This window comes from Zea mays, chromosome 1 (assembly GCF_902167145.1).
Source record: "Zea mays cultivar B73 chromosome 1, Zm-B73-REFERENCE-NAM-5.0, whole genome shotgun sequence".
In the NCBI taxonomy this organism is placed as follows: Eukaryota; Viridiplantae; Streptophyta; class Magnoliopsida; order Poales; family Poaceae; genus Zea; species Zea mays.
In genome coordinates, this window is record NC_050096.1 from 214,805,796 (window position 1) to 214,827,251 (window position 21,456).

General features: G+C 50.0%; 1 protein-coding gene across 1 annotated transcript; it reads right to left on the reverse strand.

Annotated features, from left to right (window-relative positions):
- Positions 1 to 484: 484 nt before the first annotated feature.
- Positions 485 to 1,608, reverse strand: LOC103643246 (uncharacterized). The gene has a single exon (XM_008666400.4). The coding sequence runs from the start codon at positions 1,528 to 1,530 to the stop codon at positions 787 to 789; it is 744 nt and encodes a 247-aa protein (XP_008664622.1). The 5' UTR covers positions 1,531 to 1,608; the 3' UTR covers positions 485 to 786.
- Positions 1,609 to 21,456: the final 19,848 nt, after the last annotated feature.

Consider the following 21,456-nt stretch of genomic DNA (forward strand, 5'->3'; position numbering starts at 1 on the left):
GAACATGCTTTTATGAGCACTCGGCGGCGGAGACATCGATGAACCAAATTTCTTACAGACATTTGCTTCAAATTCGAGCCCCGGTTGAAGATCCAATTGTGACAGATCCATTGAAGAGAACCAAGGGGAGGGATGGAGAAGCAAATCAAAAAATGCATTACCTCATGGATGGCGCTTGCAACCTGCTGGCGCAATGCTCTATAGGGCTATACTACTAGAGCCAGCTTTAGTTTGTGATAATCAGGAGGATGCAGACGCATGCATACACTTGTAAGGTCTGCGTGCAGGTTTCCCAAGTCAGGACAGGAGGATGAAATGAAACGAGAAGGCTTGCTTTCTGCATCTCTATAAATATTACCTACCAAAATGTCCTAATTGCAGACAACAATGACGAACAATGCTCTATTCGAACAGAAATTGTAGCGATGCTCTCGGCCTTTCCTCAACATATCAACCAAACCAATCGAACACAAACACTCCCAAATGAGCATCAGAATGTGCTTCCCCTTTTCCTCTTGGTTCACATAACGAAAGTCAAAACGAACACCTGATTACAGACTGTAATCCCAATCTCTCTCTCTTTTTTTTTGTATTTATTACACTCTCGATCATGAGTCCAAGCAAATCATAAACTGTACAGTACTATTCAGCACCCAAAAAAAAAAGAATGTGCAGAAACGATGGAGGAAAAAAAAAGAGGATACCCATCTAAATCGCGTCACCGCGCGCTCTGAAAGGAAAGGATCTCTACCTTGCAAATTCTTATTTCGCTACGCAATCTACGGATCATCCCCTGGAAGAAGCAGGAGAAGGAGTTGCGCCAGGGGTCCTGTCCCAGCTGTTCCCCCTGACGTACCGCAGCTGCAGCGAGACCTGGCGCTCCATCCGCAGCTGCCTGTAGAAGTTGGCGATGAAGAGCTCGGCGCGCTGGTCGACGTCGTCGTCCCCGGCCGACGACGCCGGGGAGCGGCCGCCGGACGACGACGAGGCCCTCGTCAGGGCCTCCGGCGACGCGGCGCTGCTGGCCCGCGACAGGGTCCGGGTGGTCGCCGTGCCCAGGCTGGCCGACCTGGAGGTCCTGGAGCTGCAGGAGGAGGTCGGCGACGCGGCGATGGTGTCGAGCAGGCCCGGTCGCGCGTCGAAGCTGAGGCGCCGCGCCGGGGCGCCGCCGCTGCCGCCGCCGCGGGCCAGGGACCTGAGCAGCATCCACCGCGTCGCGCTGGAGGAGAGCAGGAACCGGACCTTGGTGATCGCCTCCCGCAGGCTCCCGAGTAGCGACTGCGGCCGCTTCTTCGCCTTGGGCGTCGTCTCCTCCTCCGTCTCCATGGATGACCCGCCCGCCTGTTTCTCTTTCTCCTCCCCTGCCGTCGTCGTCATCGTCGTCGTCGAAGACTCCAAGTGCTGGAGTTGTGGCAGGCAAGGAACGCACACAGCTAGCGCGAGCGGAGGGAGGTGGCGGCGGTTGGTTTTTGTGTCGATGTGGAAAGCGTGAGGCCCTTTGTCTCGTGCGTTGTTGGCTCGCGACGCCATTAATATATATAGTGGCTGCCCATGTGGAAAGGTCGCCGGTGTATTCCTCAAGCTACTCGGTTTGAAGAAACTGCGGTGAATGTACTGTATCGATCGGCGTCTATGAATGCACCAGGTAGTAGAATACGCGTCGGGTAACGGCGAGAAGTGACAGCGCTTAGGCGTGGCAGCGACCAGCTCAGCACACCAATCATTGCTTACATCGAAAGGAATCGAATCGCATGGGCATCTGACAACGTTTAGATCGAATCGAACAGCCAACCGGCACCGCCTCTCCGTCGGAAGAACGGAGGTTGAACGAGTCGTTGCCTCCTTGGTGATCGCTGCTGCCCAGTGACGTGCCGGACGCGACGACGCTGCGCGGCAAGGCAACACGTTGGGTGCGTGCGTGCGGCACCGGACGACGCGGAGCCAGGTCAAACGACGTTTCCCCGCTCGGACGCACGCTCGCTCACGCCACCGCCGCCGGCCGGGGGTGCCCCAGGACCTCGCGCGACGAGTGCTTCGGCGCCAAGCTTAGCCAGCAGCCACACAAAGCAGAGGAGCTCTGCCATGGACCATGGACCGTGGTCCACGTGTGCCAGCCAAATGCAAACAAAGAGCCGGGCGGAGAGTCGCATTTAGTTATATTTGTTTTAGCTTATAGATTATATAATCTGAATTATAATCTAAATTATAATTTAAATTATATAATCTAGATATATTATAATCTATATGTAGTTGTTTGATAGTTTAGATTATACAAATATAGATTATTTATAAAGACAATAATACTCTTGTTTATTTATTTGAGGTGATGAAAGAAGGGTGACATATATTGTAATTTTTATTTACATAACCATGGTAATGGATCTTTTGCCAAAATAATCTCAAATAAGCTACTCTTGAGGAGATTATGAGATTATCATAATCTGGACTTTAGATTATATAATCTGAACCTATAATCTATATGTTTGTTTACCTATTAAATTATTTACGCTTGATTATATAATTATAATCCGAAACAAACAGGACCTTAGTCGAGGCAAAACATCAGCATCTTGTTGACCAACTTATCGTTTTGTTTGGATCGAGTCGCATCCCGTCCTCGGTAATCAGCACCACTACATCCCTTACCAGATCAATTCGCTCCGGCCTCCGGGGATACCGACACAGTCCGGACTGGCCCTGGCGACTTGACCAACTTGACCAACTTGCTCACGGCGGGCGAGCCGACTACAGTTTGCCGGCGGCGGACGCGGCCAACGCGATACCGACACCCCGGCAGCAGCGGTACGGGTTTTTTTTTTCTGAGAAGCGAGTGGAGGACGTGTCGGAGCTCGGAAGTCGGAACATACTGGCTGTGGCTGGATCTTGTGTCTGTGTGTGTGTGTTTTTTCCCCTCAACGACGTCGGAGAAAGATACACTCACTGTATACTATTCTACACGTTGAAAAAGTTTAAGCCGGAACGCGTGCGTGGCAGAGTGTCGAACGCTTCTTCGGACTCAGACATGCTCTTGCGACGAATCAGTACTTGGGCGTTGTTGCTTGGAACGGGTTTTCTAGTTTCTATGGCGACGTCGAGAGCAACCGGAAATTTATATTAAGGATGCAGCGACGTGACAATGGACTGTGACGAACGCCTGGAATTTGGCGTCGTTTTCAGTCGGGTTACGGGGGGTCGGGGGTTTATTTGATTAACTGTCTAGTTCAGTGCACGAACGACCTGAGTATCTCTTTCAAACTTCTGATATGTTTAGTTCGTATACTTCACAGACTACAGCTAGGTAACCGAAATTACTCTTTTGGCTCTCTCTAGTAATGTATACACATTATTCTACAGTATCTCACGATTTGGCCCATTCCAGGCCTGTTTCTGGGGGAAAACAAATCACTCGGTTTGGAATTGGGCTGCTTCACCTAGAGACGTTCGTTTGCATCTGAATCAAAAACATGGGTGGTCTGGTTTGGACTTTTTTTGTACTACTTATTGAGTATATGACACCGTTGATTTTTAAAAAAAAACTTTAACCACTCATCTTATTAAAAATAATGAGTTATCGTTTATTTGTTGTGATTTGTTTTATTATTTAAGTTAGTTTATATTTAACTTATAATTTTATATTTTTAAATAAATAAAAAATCAATGTCCTATATTTGTGAACTGAGCTAGTACCATACTCCGACAGGAATCCGGGTCAACTGCCCTCCACATCCGAGACGGTGCAGCGCTCGTGCCGAATTTTTTGTATTTTAGCCCTTAAACAGAAGTAAAATCACGTTTAGACCTAAAAAAATTTTAAATGCAGGTTTGGACCCTTAGCTCGGCGCCATAGGCTGTGGCGCCGAGCTAACACAGCTCGGCGCCACAGCCTATGGCGCCGAGCTGTGACGTGGCCGCAACGGCTAGTTGCGTCCAGGGCTGACTTGGCGCTGACGTGGCGGCGGCGCGGCCTCGTAGCTCGGCACCACAGATCTTGGCGCCGAGCTACGAATTCCTATAAAAACGCCCGCGCGGCTGGCCGAGAGCAGCTCATTTCATCCCATTTCCAAACTTCGTAAAAAGTTCCTGGATTCAAAGATTTGAGTTGGTTCTTTTCGTAGACCAAGGTATGATTTCGAACTGATTCGTTTTGTATATTAGGTTGTTAGTTTAATAATTTGTATACACCTATTATATTATCATTTCGATTATTAGTTTGTGTAAACTTATTATAAAGCATAATAGGTACAAGTGATAATTATAATCGTTTATTAGATGAAAGACATGTACCGAGAGGCGTTGTGGCAGAAGAGAGGTCGTCCTCGGGAGTTATATCCGGACGTATCTAGTAAGGATGCTCCTGTTCCTCCTGAACTCCCCGTTCCTAACTGTGACTGTGGCAGACTGGCTTGGGTACATCAATCACAACATCCAGACACGACTGCTCGCTGCTACTACCTTTGTGGCACTTTGGACGTACGTAGCTTATGACTTGTCACTTAATTTTGTTCGCATTCATTATTTTGTAGATATGTAATAGTGCATCTTTCCATTATTTTAGGGACATCAGAAGTGTTTCTTTTTCCAGTGGATCGATGGTCCTGATAAATTCGACCCTCGATATCTTCTTTTCGTTAATTGGTTGAGTGGAAAGACCAGTCATGAGCGTTTTAAGCGTTGGGTACCTCCTCCCCCGAATCCTCCACCAATGACGGATGCGGAGAAGGAGGTAGCAACAGAAAGACGGATGGACTCACCGCCTCGATGCGATTGTGGAGACCGTGCTGTCATCGACGAAGACTATGACAAGCAGTTCTGTTGTCCGAACATTGATTATGTGAGCCCATTGATACGCTAAATGTATGAACTAGTTTTTATTTACAATAAATTACTAATTTTTCTCCTGCAGCCATACGGGTGGCGTAAGTGTCGTTTCAGAGAGTGGTTGTATGGTCCTTTGTCCCATTGGCCAGAGCCAGAGGTAAAGGAAAAGAGATACATGGGGTGGGCGGCTGAAGAGGTCAAATTTGATCCAGTACTCTGCAAATGTGGTATTGAAGCTAAGTATGGATTAGTTCCTTCGGAGCTTGGTGTTGGATATTTTTGTGGACATATGGTCGATTACGATGAGGTTGGTATTTTTTTTTGCACCAGATGTAATGTTATAGCGGTACTTACTATTTTTTTGGTGATCTTAAACTTTCCGGTGTCCTTCTGCCTTCGGGCACATACCCTCCAATTACATTCTGGCACCTCGCACACAACAGTGTAACGACGCTGTGCATACGAATGCCTCACCTTGAACGGCCTCTTCCGGTTCACAGAATATTCCTGTAGCCATCGTCTCAGTGTAGGCAGATCCTTGAAAAGTAAGCCAACCTTAATCTCAATGCTGTCGGCGTTATCCGGAGCCTCTAGCAGTTCATCGTCACGTCCTTCAGCATACGCACGGGTGGAATGACTTAAACTGCTAAATTCATGTACTACAGGGTCTCGCTCCGGACACAAACGTCTTATGAGTTCAATTTCTTGCTCGGTCATTTCTTGAACCGAACGGTCATCATCAGAATCTACGGCCCGTGCAGCCTCATATGGCTCCTCCTCATCCTCAATATGAACATCAACACTATTGGATGCCCTGCATATGTTGTCCATATTATATGACACAGGCACATCAATCTGAACATCAGCATTATCGATATGTGGAGATCCTGCATCGGGTCGGAGCAAGAAAAACCACATTAAAAAGTCTAATCAAACGAAATAATGATGGATACGAACAATGTGTCGAAGACACTTACTAGGATGATCGTGAACTGGATCCTGGGTCAATGGGATCTCTTGGGGGGTACCACCGCATTAGAAGCCCCACAAACGCCGGGAATAGGACGAGAAATCCCATACTCGTGCGGACCCGATTGAGCATCGGGCACAACAACGACTTCTTCATGAAGCTCTACCAAGGGAGCTTCAATACGAGATGCATTTGGCATTTGTGGAGATAACCCGACTGGACCTTCGCAATGACTAACAGGTAACTTTTGAACAACCACATCCAAACATGGTGGAACCATCGTCTTCACAATTCTTAAATATATCACCCAATCATCTTCTGAGGTAATGGAGATCAACCGTCGGACAACTGTTCCATATGTAATATGGGACAACAAACCCTGAATTGATATTCTAGGGTCGTTTATGTCGCAACTAATCTCCTCACAAGCTCGAGCCAAAAGCTGGTCAAAAGATGGTCTTTCAACGAACAACATGGTCACGATCTTCATACCATCAAAAGTAACACTCCCATAAGCATCTATCTCCACCCTTCCTCCATGGTATAGTGCTACTAGGCTGTCCATCTATTGCAAAAATGGATTACTAACTCAATAATGGCTACATACTTAAGCCTACTAACTTACTAAGTAATAAATAGATATTAACTAATAACTATACAGTAAATATTAAATGAACACATCAAACGAAATTACATAATCTATAAATAATGTACGAAAACTATGTATACCTGATAACGCGTAGGAGTCCAGCTAACGGTGGAGAAGGTCAAGTCGGACGAACACCTACGTACAAAAAAACCAATTGTCAGTAAAAAATTGGGCAGCACCTCCCCTGTAAAGTGATGTTTATAGAACCTGCGAATAAACGACAACACGATGGTTGCCAACACATAAAACATGTAATATCAATGCGCTAAACAAAATGGTAACTATATCAATGCACTAAGAATTTACTAAACACTAACAATATACTACGCAACAAACTAGCTAACTATTTTAATAAACACTAACAACAAAATATCTAACTATTTACTATACAATCAATAAGTAGATACCTAACTAATTACTACTAGTTTACAAACTAAGCAATTAAAAAAAAATGGTCGGCAGTGGGGGCGGGAGCTACCAGGCGAGCTCGGGCGGTGGGGAGCGAGCTCGGGCGGTGGGGAGCGAGCTCGGGCGGCGGCGACCTCGGGCGGTGGGGAGCGAGCTCGGGGCGAGCTCGGGCTCTGGCGGCCGCGACCTCGGGCGGTTTGGAGCGGGCTCGGGGCGACCTCGGGCGGGCGGGCGACCTCGGCCGGGCGGGCGGCGGCGGCGGGCGGACCTCGGACGACCGCGGGCGGCGGCGACCGGAGACGTGGAAGGCGGCGGCGATTTGAGGAGAACGCGGCGGCGCGGATGTTTGGAATGAGCGCAGAGAGAAGAAACGCGCGCAGAGAGAAAGCGTTTTTCGGTTTTTTCCTAGCTCGGCGCCAAGATCTGTGGCGCCGAGCTAGGTGCCACGCGGGACTGCCACGTCAGGAAGCTCGGCGCCACAGCCTGTGGCGCCGAGCTGTGTTACCTCGGCGCCACAGCCTGTGGCGCCGAGCTTCGGGTCCAAACGTGCAAATAAAATTTCTGGGGGTCCAAACGTAAATTTTTGACTCGAAAGGGGCTAAAAAACAAAAAATTCGGGCGCTCGTGACGAAGGACGGAAAGAGGCGACGGCGCCCAGTGACAAACGTGGCGGTGCAGCGCAGCGAAGATGGCTACCCTCCCCCACCGCCTTCTCACCAGCGAAGAGGGCCTCGACTATGCTTTTGTTCCGCAAACGCGCCTGCCCTTTGACGATGCTCTCCGTCAGGTCGTGCCTGCCCCTATAGATGGCTAAACGGGCCGACACGGCCCGCGAGGCCTGGCTAGCCCGTGGTCGGCACGACCCGTCAGGCCCGGCTAGCGAAGCATGTCGTGCGGCCGGCGTGCCGTTGCCGCGGCCCAGGCACGGTCCGTCAGTCTGCTAGTCGTGCCGGGCCGGTCCGGTGGCACTATGGCCCATCTGAGTATATAGTATAATTTAGCAAAAAATATGTAGTTGTGGGGGTTTGAACTCACAACCTAGTGTATAAGAGGCTTAAACGTGTCCATCTAACTAGTGCAACTATAGTTTTTTTGTGTTATATGTTGAATTCTTATACTTAATATATGTAAACTATTATTTTTAAAATAAAAAATGTAACTGTGTCGTGTCCGTGCCAGCACTACGGGTCGAAATAGTGGCCTAGGGACGACACTATAGCCGTGCCGTGCCAGACACTGGCACTATACTAACCGGGCCGGGTCGTACCTGAACCGTGTTTTTTCGTGCCGTGTCTGGGCTGACTCATCGTGTTAGTGCCAAATGACCATCTACCTGCCGCTGCGGCGCTTATTCGCTCTCCCTCTCCGCGTTAGGCCTTGTGTCCTTTGTGTATTATTCACCTGCATGCTGCTGCTCCCAGTCCCATGCTAGTTAACATGTTCTGAAGCTGCTTCTAGATTATAAATCGGCCATTCTTTTGTTTTCAATACAACGGGATCGATCGTATCCCTCGCTCCTGGAGCTGTACTTGATGATGGTTTTGTTGTTTCACAGATCTGGTTCGTTTGGTGCGTTGGGTTATAGTGTCAACGTGGAAGTGATAAATACATAGCATCTTCTTATAATATCTGCCTTCCTGGGCATCTCCTTTCAGATTTATCGACATTTTTGCTCTTCAAGTGGACATGGTGGTTCTTCTAGGAAATATAATAATGCCTTTTGTCTCTGTAGTTGTGATTACCTCCCTACTTGATGTATATATACCTGGAGCAGCGCGGTGGTGTTCCAAGAGTGTTGTCATATATAGTGCACTTTGTCTTACACGTGAATAATTTTGTCAAAGAAAAAGGAAAACAGCTTACACGTGAATAACGAGGATAACGAGCCAAGTGCATTTTGTCTTTTTTTAAATGACATAATTTTATTTACTATAGTCTCTTTAGATTATTTAATAACTAATTTTAAATCAAGCTTAAGAAGCCGAGTTGAACTTAATAGTCATTCAAAAATAAGTTTTTATTCTAAAGAACAGCAAATTCGACTGAAGGAACCTTAAAACAAGCCATCGAGTCAGCTCAATTAACAAGTCATCTAGCCATATATATTCTAACCGAAAGTAGAGCTGCTAAGATGTCAGCTTTACGACGATAGCAGCTGCCACACAAACTACTCCCTCACTCCATTAGTAAGGTTCGGCACAGAAAATGTGTTGGCTAATTTTTTTCTGAAGTTTAACTAGTTACATAAGAATATTAACAATATTTATATCTCGAAATAATTTTTTTATGAAAAATGTTCAATGATCTATTTAATGATACTAATTATATATTAGAAATATTAGAGTTGTCGTAGTAAGATTCTAGTTTGACTTATGCTAGAGCTTAGCATGCCGGTAAGCACCCGGTGCTAAAAATAATAATTTATTCTATTCTATTCTATTCTATAAAGAGAAAGTTACGTGACGAAGAAGATGAGATTGTTTTGTTCACACAAGGGGCCCCAACTTAGCGTGGAAAGTAAGTTCATACGCTGGAACTATTTAATCCAGATCAACACTAGTGACATGTGCCGCATGCCCAGTTTGGCAATTTCTTAATACACACGCACGCACGCGCTGCGTCTTCTCTTATTGGAAGGACGGTGCGCGATGGAGGTGGGGCAGAGTTGCAGACGATGCTGACAGGCTAAACTATCGTGGAGATCAAAGATGCAGGCAACGTGGGGTAGCCATAGGGTGAAAAAAAATGATAAGTGGAGGTTCAAGATGCAATATAATTGGAGGTTGAAGCAATCTAACGGGTGCCAAATTTTCTGTCGAAAGCCCCAACACTCGGAAAAAGGGAAAAAACACAGTCCACAACAAAACGTTAGTGTTGGCGCTCTTTTCGGCCAATCGCCTAACACACCCTGGATCCCGCTCGTAGGAAGTGAGGGCCTAAGGTGCTTTCTACGTGAGCGCGGACCGTCCGCACTAGGTGGTTGTCTAGATTGCTTACTTCCTACTAGTCGGACCATCCACGATTTACAATCTTACATCGCTGCTCCTCTCTACGGGGCAATGGACCTCCACGCAAGGCGTCTGGATTGCTCACGCAGAGGTCGCAAGAATCTCACTCTTGGGAGGTATCCTGTCAAAGAGGAAAGATCTTATGGTTGTCTTGTGGTCGGTAGACCTTCAAGACGTCTCTAAACGACATCGAGCCGAGGAGAGATGAAGATTATGGATGAGTAAGACTAATTACTACTACTCCTAGTGCCACCATTGTCATCTCCAGCACCTCCAGCAAGACCACATGACTTTGAGGCAGGTGGTTCTCGTAAAATCCCTCCTCTAGTGACAAGTACCATATATGATTGCTCTTCATGAACACGTCATCTCTCAGCAATAGCAGATAGCCACAAAGAAGTAGAGGATGATGGTCGAACAGCTCAGACAAAAGGCCAAGTACTAAAAGTTTATGATTCCTCTTTTAATATCTGTTGTATAGAAGCATATTGTTTTCATATACATGAGCTTAATCTTACTCTCACATGGTACACATCTACAGACTTTGTTTATATAATCTTACAACTAACATCTTTTATTGCAACACTAAAAGTTTATGAAAACAAGGTTCCTTTTTAAACCTCAACATTTTCCCACGTACTCAAGATATGTTGTCATCAATCACCGAAAAATGAGAGACTAAAAGTATATATGCCCTAGTTTGGTTTTGATGATTAATCTATACTACTCTATTAAGAATCTAATATGGTCACCTGGTGCTACCACGACTTCACCCTCAACACACCCAGCGCAGAACGAGCACTCGAACCCACACCCTTTTTTGCTCCAGAAATTTGGGGCTAACCACCGGACCGCACATGCCTTAGTGTTTAGAAATACTAACAAAAAATATATTTGTAGTCTAGGCGCCTTCCCCATGCTCCCCCGCCTTGTGGCAACGCACGTGCACGTACCTAGTGACAATATAAGATTATTGTGTCTAACATGTGTTTTGTAGAAATAAAGTGAGTTAGGTCTCAATAATGCATGATGATTAGGCATATGAGTTAATCATGCCCTTGTTAATGGATATCAACTGTCGATTTTCAAAGAAATGAATGAAAAGGTTAAGTATTAGCTAGTTCTAAGTGTCAATGGAGTTGTTGGACACTTATGATATGTTTGGTTTGAGGTCAAAGTAGTATGAGGTAGGGTCATCCCTAATAGTCACCACTTTTTTGTAGAAGGGATGAACTTGTATGGAATCATCCCCGTTTTTGTTTGGATAGTGGTCAACTGTCACTGCTCGAGAGGGGCGGGGTGGTCATCCTAGTTTTTGGGATCACGAGAGGGGCGTAGGCGGCACCATCCACTCAATTTTTTGGGATCACGTTGCCACCGAAAATTGCTCTGGTGTTTAACTTGTCCCCTTGTGACCCTCATCCAAACATCAGAAAAATATGGCTGCCCTCTACCCCACTTCTATCCCTCCTTATACATCCAACCAAACACACAGTTAAAGTAGTGATAGGTCATTTATTTTGCTTTAGCCATACTATAATAGGTGATATGAGATGGGTAACTTGATGGCCGCCCTCTTTCATCCCTTCTTGTACATCCAACTATATTATAATAGGAGTGTGTTGGGCACCAAAAAGAGCCACTGGACGGTCCGCACCTGTGGGCCGGACGGTCTACGCGCGTAGAACAGATTAGGGTTCCGAGTTTCTTGCCGTGTTTGTTGATGAAATTCGCGGGATTAGCTCGGGGAGTTTGTTTGTAACGGGTCCAGCCCCCCTCCTCTATAAATACAGAGGTATACAGCCGATTTGTAATAGTCAATCGAATCCTCAATCAATACAATTTACATTTATTCTTAGGAGTAGTTCTAGTCTAGATCTAGGTTAGTCTTCCAAACCCCAAATTCTCTGCTGCTCTTCGACTCTACGTCGATTAGAGGAGTCTAGGTCGGTCTACCCAAGCCTAGACACCACCTAGGATCTCTACTCCCCGACGAGGTCCCTCTCGGGAGCGAGATCTAGGCGCCGCCGGCGACCTTCAACCGCCCCTGCGCACACGCGGATCGTCCGGCCCCAGGGCGCGGACCGTTTGGCCATCAGGTAGGAAACCCTAGCCCTGCGTCAGGCCGTGGACCGTCCGGCCCCTAGCCGCGGACCGTCCGCCCCTACGCAGAGAGCACCGCCACGGTTCGTGTTGAGTGATTGGCGCCCGAAAAAGGTATCAACATACTTTTTGGCGACTCCGCTGGGGAAGATTTCATACAGACCTATCGAGATCGACCCTCAATGGTTGGTTCAAAAGATAGCTCTAAACTTTCCACCAGCCATATCATCAAACCGACATGGGAAAACTTGCCGGCTGAAGAACAGCTCCTATTCGAGGAGCGCCAGGAGCAGCTGATCCAGGAAGCAAAGGTGAAATTCCTGGCCGACTTCAAGGTGGACAGGAACAACAAAGTCGTTCGACAATGTTGGGGGTCTGCTTCGTCGCCGAAGGTCCTTTGAGAAGAGGCACCTTCGAAAGATCAACACAGAAGCAAGCATAGCACGAAGGTACGCGCCGAAGCTACCTTCCAGGAAGCTTCAGCAAAGGAACATGCCTTGATACGAAGGGTTGCACCGACTTAAAGAGGAAAAGACCAATCGGCCCATGGTAATTTGTGTCATGATTGTAACTAGTTATAGAGGACATAAATGTAATTTTAACCGGACTACGTCCCATGCCTATAAATAGGTGAACAGTACCCCTGTACTGTTCACGCTGACTTGTATTCGCTTGTGCGTCACACTCGTACCTTTGCCTTCTGTCAAGCTGAAGGTACAAATGTAATCCAATATTGCTCTTATTTATTCATGACTTTATAAAAAACACATAAATGATGTTATATGATTATTCATGTTATTTCTCATTTTTTATATGCTTCTTCTTTCATCAATGTAAACTATGATGATGAAGGTATGTCCTTCATGACCTTCGTCCGAAGATCGTTATATCCTAAGAGAAATAACGCTTCGAAGGACAAAGGCCATTAAACTTTAACTTTTTTCTGTGTTGCCTTGTTCTTAATTCATAGCACTTGAGAACAAGTCCCCAACAGGCAACAGGTGACAGATCTGGCTTCACTCTGACCTACAACGAATACTCCCAATGTAAGTAGCACCAATGAACTCCAATCTCTTAAAGCTTACATAAACGAACAACGTGAGCAGATGCAACGTATCGTAGGGGATATAAAAAATGATCATAAAAGGCTAGTGCATGCACTTGATAAGTCTACTATTACGAATCTTCCTTCGCACGAGGTTGAACTGAGGGAATACACACATAATTCATCGGCTACAGGTTGTTACGACCAGTCACAACCCCTTTATGGGATGTCGATAGACATGTACCTTGGGCAACAACAGCCTCCCATGCACATCAGCGATAAATTTGTCGATCTGCGCATGTCCGGACCATCCGCATGTGAGCGCGGACCGTCCAGGCCTGCGGCGGCCAATCCTATTTTTAGAAGTGAATTACCGAGGCCTGCACCCAAACCGCCACATACCGTGCAAACCCTAGATAACCCATTTGGACCGTCCGCGTATGACGCCAGACAGTCCGAATATAATGTCGGACGGTCCGGCCACATGGCCGGACAGTCCACGCACGGAGTCGGACGGTCCGCGTATTTAACCGGATGGTCTGGCACAAAGTTTTTTTTGAGAAGGATGAATATCCAACTCCATATCCGTCCCAGCTAGACTCCCCATCTTACCATACGACACACCAGCACCATAATATAATCTACCAAACCCGTGAGAGTGAGTACTTTCCGGCCCCTAGAAGGCCAGAAAGGAATGGCCAGTCCTATGAGCCTCATAGGGCATGTATTAACGCACAACAAAACCCAAACCAATGGGGAGGAAAACAACATACCAACATCCAAACAAACTCACCCATATTGGACCAAAGAGCCGGTGGTCTCCCACCGGCTGCCATCGATATAGTAAGAGAGGAAATAGCTGGGGCGTTCTGAGATAAGCTCGGAGTTAGTATAGTCTCCGGGGGGCAGTCATATCAGAGACCTTATGAGAGCCAGTTTGACCGTCTCCCATACTCACAGGGGACCAAAATACCCAAATTCGCAAAGTTTTCGGGTGACCAAGGAAAGAGCACGCGTGAGCACATAGACCAGTTCTTAGCATAGTTAGGAGAATTGGCCAACACTGAAGCATTCCGTGTACGGTTATTTTCATTATCTTTAACAGGGACTGCATTCACATGGTATGCCACGCTCCCTCCTAATTCCATTTTGTCATGGGGAGACTTAGAACAAAAATTTCATGAACATTTCTTCTCTGGCAATTACGAGCTAGATTTAGTAGACTTAGTGGCCTTATGACAGGAAAAAGGATGAATCGGTTAGTGATTACATCCGAAGATTCCAGGATACGAGAAACCGATGCTTTCAAATTCATTTAACAGATAAACAATTGGCGGGAATAGCCTTTGATGGATTGCGCTATTATTTAAAAGAGAAATTAGAAGGCATCCATTTCTTTACGCTGGCACAATTACATCAAAGAGCTTTGGCTTGTGAAAGCCGAAGCAAAGAACTAGTCAAAACGATTCATCATAATGTCCATATAGTAGAACACAATCAAAGTAGTTCGGACGATGAACCAAAGGAAGTTTACACTGCCGAAATAGTTTGGCCTGAGCAGGCCAAATCTTCGGCTTGCTCCTCCTTGCAGTTAGTTCAAAAGGAAAGTCAGGAGGAGGTTAAGTTTACATTTAATGTCGGCAAATGTGATAAGATATTCGATGAATTACTAAAAAATGGTAACATTAAGATCGATTATACCGTTCCACCCGCCGACGAACTAAAGCGTCGCGCATATTGCAAGTGGCACAACTCATTTTCTCATGCCACTAATGATTGTAACGTGTTCCGACGACAAATCCAATAGGCCATTAACGAGGGACGATTGAAATTTCAGAAGGACATGGAGCCCTTCCCAATGAATGTGATCGACTTCAATGGAAAAAAGATCCTATCGGAGAGGAAATCTCTCCGGCCGGGTGGCGGATTGCACCCGCCCTAAATCCTGAGAAGAGGAGGGGCCTAAGCGTTTTGGTTGTTACGAGATTGGTGGATGAACATGCGAGAGCACGCCAGTGTTTAGAGTGGTTCGGGCCGCTGGAGCGTAATACCCTACTCCACTATGTGATGTACTTCTTGAGAGCTTGTATGAACTTGTGAGTGTCTAAGGGAGCCTAGGGTTGCATCTGTCTTTTGACGCTGCATGCCTCCCCTTTTATAGCCGAAGGGGGGCATGCACAAAGGTACTAAGCCCCAACATGCGGGCCTAGGGATATAGCGATTACAGTACTTGGAGCCACAAACGTTTGCTGCAGGGGCAATCTTCTAGTGCCCTGACACCCGAGATCTCCATATGCTCGATGTGCAGGGGAGGCTTCGTGTTGAAGGGATGATGAGTATAGTGCGCTGCTCAGCATAGGCGCACTGTTTGCCAGTAGACCGGTCAGGCGCGCCGCCTGCTGGATGGCCCTGACGCCGCCTGCCATCGGATTAGACAGGACGTATTAAATGCTGGGACGCCGCCTGTGTGATGTATTCCTTGCCACGTGGCGCCCTTGGACCTGCCCAATGTGGTGGGGCTGGGCGCCATTCTTCACGTGGCCTTGAGGTGTTGTACGGATGCGGCGTCTTCATGCTTTAGGAGAGGGTACCCCTGATCGAGGGTACTGACAGTGGCCCCCGGGCCCGCCTCAGGGGAGGATACGAGCCTGCAGGTGGGGCCAGAGTTTGATTGTCGATCTGCCTGCTGCTCCTGCGCTCCTGTTGGTGCAATTACTACCGGCCCGCCTATGGCTACGCCGACTGTCACGTCCGTTCCCACGGCTGACTGGCCCATGACCTTTGTACTTAATATCACTGTTGAGCCATGCGCGGGGTGCCTCGAGTCGCTGCACCGGTTCTGAAAACTTATCCTTTCAGTCTTCTACGACAGTTCCTGATGAGGCGTGGCATTGGCGCAAGCGACGGTGCGATTTTTTCGCACCCAGTAACCGGCGCGTCGGTTGCATGACATGTGGGCCTGGGTCCGCATGTTGGACCGCCGACTGGCGCGAAGCCAAGGGAGCGTATAACCGCGGGGCAGTTGTTCGCTTCCTGCGTGGCGGTTAGCATTCTTGACCGCTGGTTTTGGAGAAAATGGAGAGGCGCATAACCGCGGGACGGTTGCACATTCCTTGTGTGGCGGTTCATCTTCCTGACCGCTGGTTGCTCCGCAAATGAAGGGGCGTATAACCACAGGGCGGTTGCGCGCTCCTTGTGTGGTGGTTTGCCTTGTTCGTGCTTCAGGCCAGCCTATATGACGCGTGGGGCCTGGCCCCCGTGTCATAGGGCAGGATCCTCGGTGCACACCGAGGGGACTTTACTCGTGATGCTTCGAGGCGCAAAGGGGAAACCTCCCCTTTAAACAGGGGTTGACCCCTCGGGTAGTAGTCATGCCTTGGTCCTTTTGCATCCTTCGTGCCCTTCCACCTTCTGGGCCCCCAGATGGGGTGCGCCTGTGTCTTCTAGAGAGATCCGTGTCAGGACCGTCCCTTTCGGCGATCTCAGTGTCAGAGAGCCTGCGCTCGTGGTGGTGCCGGTGGTCTTGTTCACTTTTTACTGCTGTTAGGAGGGCGCAACCCCGTGGGGGTTGGTGCTCTTCCGCCATTGCTCGGCTTCAAGGATTTTCACCATGCAGCCCGACTGCAGTCCCCCACCAGTGGCCATCCAGAAGGATGACCATCAGCCTCGCGGTGGGGAGAAGCAAGCCGGGCTGCGGCTTCCCCCCAGCTTCAGCTTCAAGGATGTTCATCATCCTCGCTGGAGTGGGGGGCGAGCCAAGTCGGGGCCCTACCCTCCACGCGGGCTGGTGACTCGCTTCTTCCTCCTGCATTCGGAGAAGAAGGGTGTTCACTAGCCTTGCGAAGGAGGCGAACCTCGGCTACGCGGGGTCAGCTGGCTACACGCTGTCAGCTGCAGTGTGTCTGGCCCTTTGGGCTGGATGGCTTTGGTGCCGCCTCCGACGCTGCCTCCTGCCGCTCTGGTCGGGGCGTGGCTGTCCGTCCACCCCACGGGCGACGGTCGCGCCGCGCGCGGGTCCGCCACATCCACACCTTCTCCTGCCTGCCGGCCGCACTGGGGGGTCGTACAAGATGTCGTACGCCGTGGGGGTGGCGTCGCGTTCTTGGATGGTCTTGTCCTCACTCTCGTAGGAGGACGGGAGCGAGGATCCCTTCGTGCGTGTTGAGGTAGCCGCCGCCGACCGGTGCAGAGGTGGTCGCTATCGTCAGTGCTGAGGTGGTCGCCGCCGCTAGTGAGGCTACCCACTGTAGAGGTGGTTGCCTCCGCTAGCGGGACCATCAAAGCCTCCTGCTACCGAGCCCCGACTTTTTGGCTTTAATGGCCTCGTTGTCACCCCCCGTAGGAGGACAGGGGCGGGATCTCCTTGCAATGGCGCACACCTTGGGGTGGTCGCCACCGCTGGTAAGCCGCTCGGAGCGGAGGTCGTTGTCGCTGCTGGTGTAGAGGTGGTTGCTGCCGCCGGCGATCCGCTGATGTAGAGGTAGCCGCCGCCGCTGGTGAGGTTGCTCGGAGCCAACTTCCAGCGTGACTCCTGCTGGTGCAGCTCAGTTCATTCCTGCAAGAATGGAGCTAGGGCCCCGCTTGTAAGGGAATGTATTAACATATGTTTGCTTGGAAGCAAAATGTAATAACATATGCATGCAGGATCTTAGTCTGGGAAGCCAAGTTGTGTGTCTGGATCCCCTGGATGGTGGTTCTAGGTACTAGGACACCTGCCGCAGGGTAGTGGAGTGTGCAGGCCCACGGTACGGGACCAGGCTGAGTGGCTACACGCCTCCAGACCACCCCAGGAGACAAGCATCGCTTCTCTAGTTCTGGACCCCAGGTTGTCGGACGCACAGGACTTATAGTTCCAAGTACTTGGGCATCCATCACGGAGCGGTGGAGTGTGCAGGGTTTCGAGTACAGAACCAGGCTAACCGGCCACACGGGCTCCGGACCACTCCATGGAACGGGCACCCATTCTTTAGAACCGGCCTCCAGGCTTTTTTCCTATTTTTGTAAGGTACTTCTGAGTATTATTTATAAAGCAGTGTTTAACACTTATCTATGCATCGCTCGTTCCTGCTGTGTAAGGTGTTACGCTGTTGACTCCCCTTGGTATCTGGCCCCCCCACCTAGGATGCAGGCTTGATGTGTCGAGATTGGATACCAGTGTGTCTGCAAGAGTTGTCAACAATTCTTCGGGAGGTAGCTTTGCCAAGACCTGGATCTGTACATAGCTTCAATTAAGGAGTGTTAGTAGTACACCCGTAGGTCCCATTGTCTGACACTAGCCTTCCTTTGATACATGCACGAGACTTGCAGGGTCTAGCCTGGGGGAGCCAAGTTGTGCGTCCGGACCCCTGGACAGTGGTTCTAGGTACTAGGACACTTGCTGCAGGGAGGTGGAGCGTGCAGGCCCACGACACGGGGCCAGGCTGAGCGGCTACATGGCTCCAGACCACCCCAGGAGACAAGCATCGCTTCTCTTGTTCCGGACCCCAAGTTGCCGGACCCACAGGAATTATAGCTCTAAATACTAGGGCACCCGTCACGGAGTGGTGGAGTGTGTAGGGTTTTGGGTACGGAACCAGGCTAACCGGCCACACAGGCTCCATACCACCCTATGGAACGGGTTCCCATTCTTTAGAGCCGGCCCCCAGGCTGTCGGGCCCCCCTGCTTTCGCATAGAGGTCCTAAAGTGCAAACCTAGCTGCTCAATTCAGATGTCATTATGCTTGACAGGATGGGAACTGATTGGGTGGGTTAGATAGAATATAATCCGGAAACTGCAGGGTAAGACCTTGGAGCAGTAGGATAAGACTATCGTAGAGGTACATCTGAGAGGGTAGTTTTCCTTTATAACTTATCATGCATGTGTGTGGACCAACAGGCCAGGTTTATGGGGACATACCCCACCAGGTTGGCGTACACGTATGCGTTACCTAGTTACAAAAAAGGGAAACACTTCGACCCCTCAGACTTGCCCTATAGATAAAACTTACAGAGATGTTTCGGCACCCAGGGGGCCCTCCTTCACCCGTTGCCTTGAAGGGTCCTTCCCAGCCGGGGGAGTGTTGTGGAGCCCTAATTTGGCTTGGTACTTCCGTAAGATTAGGCCCCGCCCCCGGGTTTCCATCTGCATTTGACGAAGGAGCCCCCGTCTTTGGCTGCAGTCATTCCTGAATGAACCTGTCAGAAGTCTGGACCCGTGGGGGATCTAGAGGGGTTCCGGAGGAAGGCAAACTTCAGCTCCATAGGTCGGGGGACATGGGGTCCCGCCGGCGGTCCATCTAGTCATCGCCATCGGAGTGGGAGTCCCTAGTGAAGACATCCTTTAGGTCCCCTTCGGGTGACTGATACCCGAGGTCTCGCTCAGCTACGGCTACCTCACCGTCGTCGACCTTTTCCTTCCTAGGGCGGCGCCGAGGCGGGGAGCCATCCCTGGACGACTGCTCACGCCGCTCGCTGTTGCGTTCGCTGATGTGTTTCGCGAGATCAATGATCTTGTGACACTCCGCGGCGCTGTGACGACCGTTGGGGTGTACAGGGTACGAGCCGCTGTTACCCCTTTGCGGCTGTGGACGTTTGTTGCAGTCGCCCCGGCCCCCAGTCGCAGTTGCGACAACCAGCATGGTAGACTGTGGCCTTTCATAGCCGCGACCCTTCTTTTTCTTTTTGCTGTCCCAGGGGGCGACACCCGAGCCACCCGTGTGGGTAGTCCCGGTTTGTGGGGCCGAGTGCCATGCACAACCCTCGGTGGCTCTGGCGCACTTGTCGGCCAGAGCGAAGAGTGTGGGGATAGTCTCCACGTCATGTGTGGCCAGCTTCTCCAACATTTTCTTATCACGTACCCCCTATCGGAAGGCCGTGATGATGGAGGCATCAGAAATATGAGGTATAGTACCTCGTACCTTGGTGAAGCGGGAGATAAACGTCCGGAGGGTCTCCCCGGGCTCCTGCCTCACTGCGTGTAGGTGGGCCTCCACACCGTGTTGCTGGTAAGCGCCGGCAAAGTTTGCAACGAACTGTGCACAGAGCTCTTCCCAGGTGTAGATTGACCCTGGGGCAAGGTTCATGAGCCAAGTCCGGGCAGGACCAGACAAGGCGACATGAAAATATGTTGCCATCACAGCGGTGTTTCCACCTGCTGCGGTGATGGCAGTGACGTACACCTGCAGGAACTCCGATGGGTTTGATGTTCCATCGTATTTTTCCGGTAGGTGCGGCCGGAACTTGGGCGGCCATGACGCCGCACGGAGATGGTCCGCGAGGGCGGCGCAGCCCACGCCGGCCAGGGGGACACCCGTTTGGGACCGGGTGCCCGTTGGTGTCTGCGATGCTGCTGCAGCAAAATCTTGATCGAGGCTGCGGCCCTCGATGTTTTGGCGGCGTTCGCGCGCCCTTTCCAAAGAGATCCGGACGTCCTCCTCCGTACACCTGTGGTTGAGTTCTGCCCGGAGGTCGTTGGTCTGTGCACCCCTTACAGAGGGTGAGCGTACAGACGTCGTCGCCTCGCGTTGGCGCTGGGATGACCGAGGCCTGGACCTGGTTGAGGTAGAATGCGCCATGCTGAGTAATCGGTCGACGTCATCACGCCACTGCTTCATGGCCCCCGGTGGGAGCTAGGGGGGTGGCACAGCAACTCCCTGGCCGCAGATAGCGCCGTAGGCGCTGCCCTCGACGGAGTCCGAGACATCTGTGCTGGCATGTGCTGCTGTACAGCGTGTACAACAGCATCCCCAGACTCGGGGTGGTCGGGTACTCGTGGCGCTGAGGACGCAACCTCTTGCTCCATTACTAAATCTTCTGAAGTTTCGGCGCGGTGCTCGATGATCCGCACCATCATGTTGAGCGAGAAGACAAGCAAAACTTCAAACCTAGCCCCCTACCTGGCGCGCCAAATGTCGGAGAGGAAATCTCTCCGGCCGGGTGGCGGATTGCACCCGCCCTAAATCCTGAGAAGAAGAGGGGCCTAAGCGTTTTGCTTGTTATGAGATTGGTGGATGAACATACGAGAGCACGCGAGGGTTTAGAGTGGTTCGGGCCGCCGGAGCGTAATACCCTACTCCACTGTGTGATGTATTGCTTGAGAGCTTGTATGAACTTGTGAGTGTCTAAGGGAGCCTAGGGTTGGATCTGTCTTATGACGCTACGTGCCTCCCCTTTTATAGCCGAAGGGAGGCATGCACAAAGGTACTGAGCCCCGACATGCGGGCCCAGGGATATAGCGATTACAATACTTGGAGCCACAAACGTTTGCTGCAGGGGCAATCTTCTAGTGCCCTGACACCAAGATCTCCGTATCCTCGGTGTGCAGGGGAGGTTTCTTGTAGAAGGGATGATGAGTATAGTGCACTGCTCGGCACAGGCGCACTGTTTGCCAGTAGACCAGTCAGGCGCGCCGCCTGCTGGATGGCCCTGACGCCGCCTGCCATCGGATTGGACAGGACGTATTAAATGCTAGGAGGAC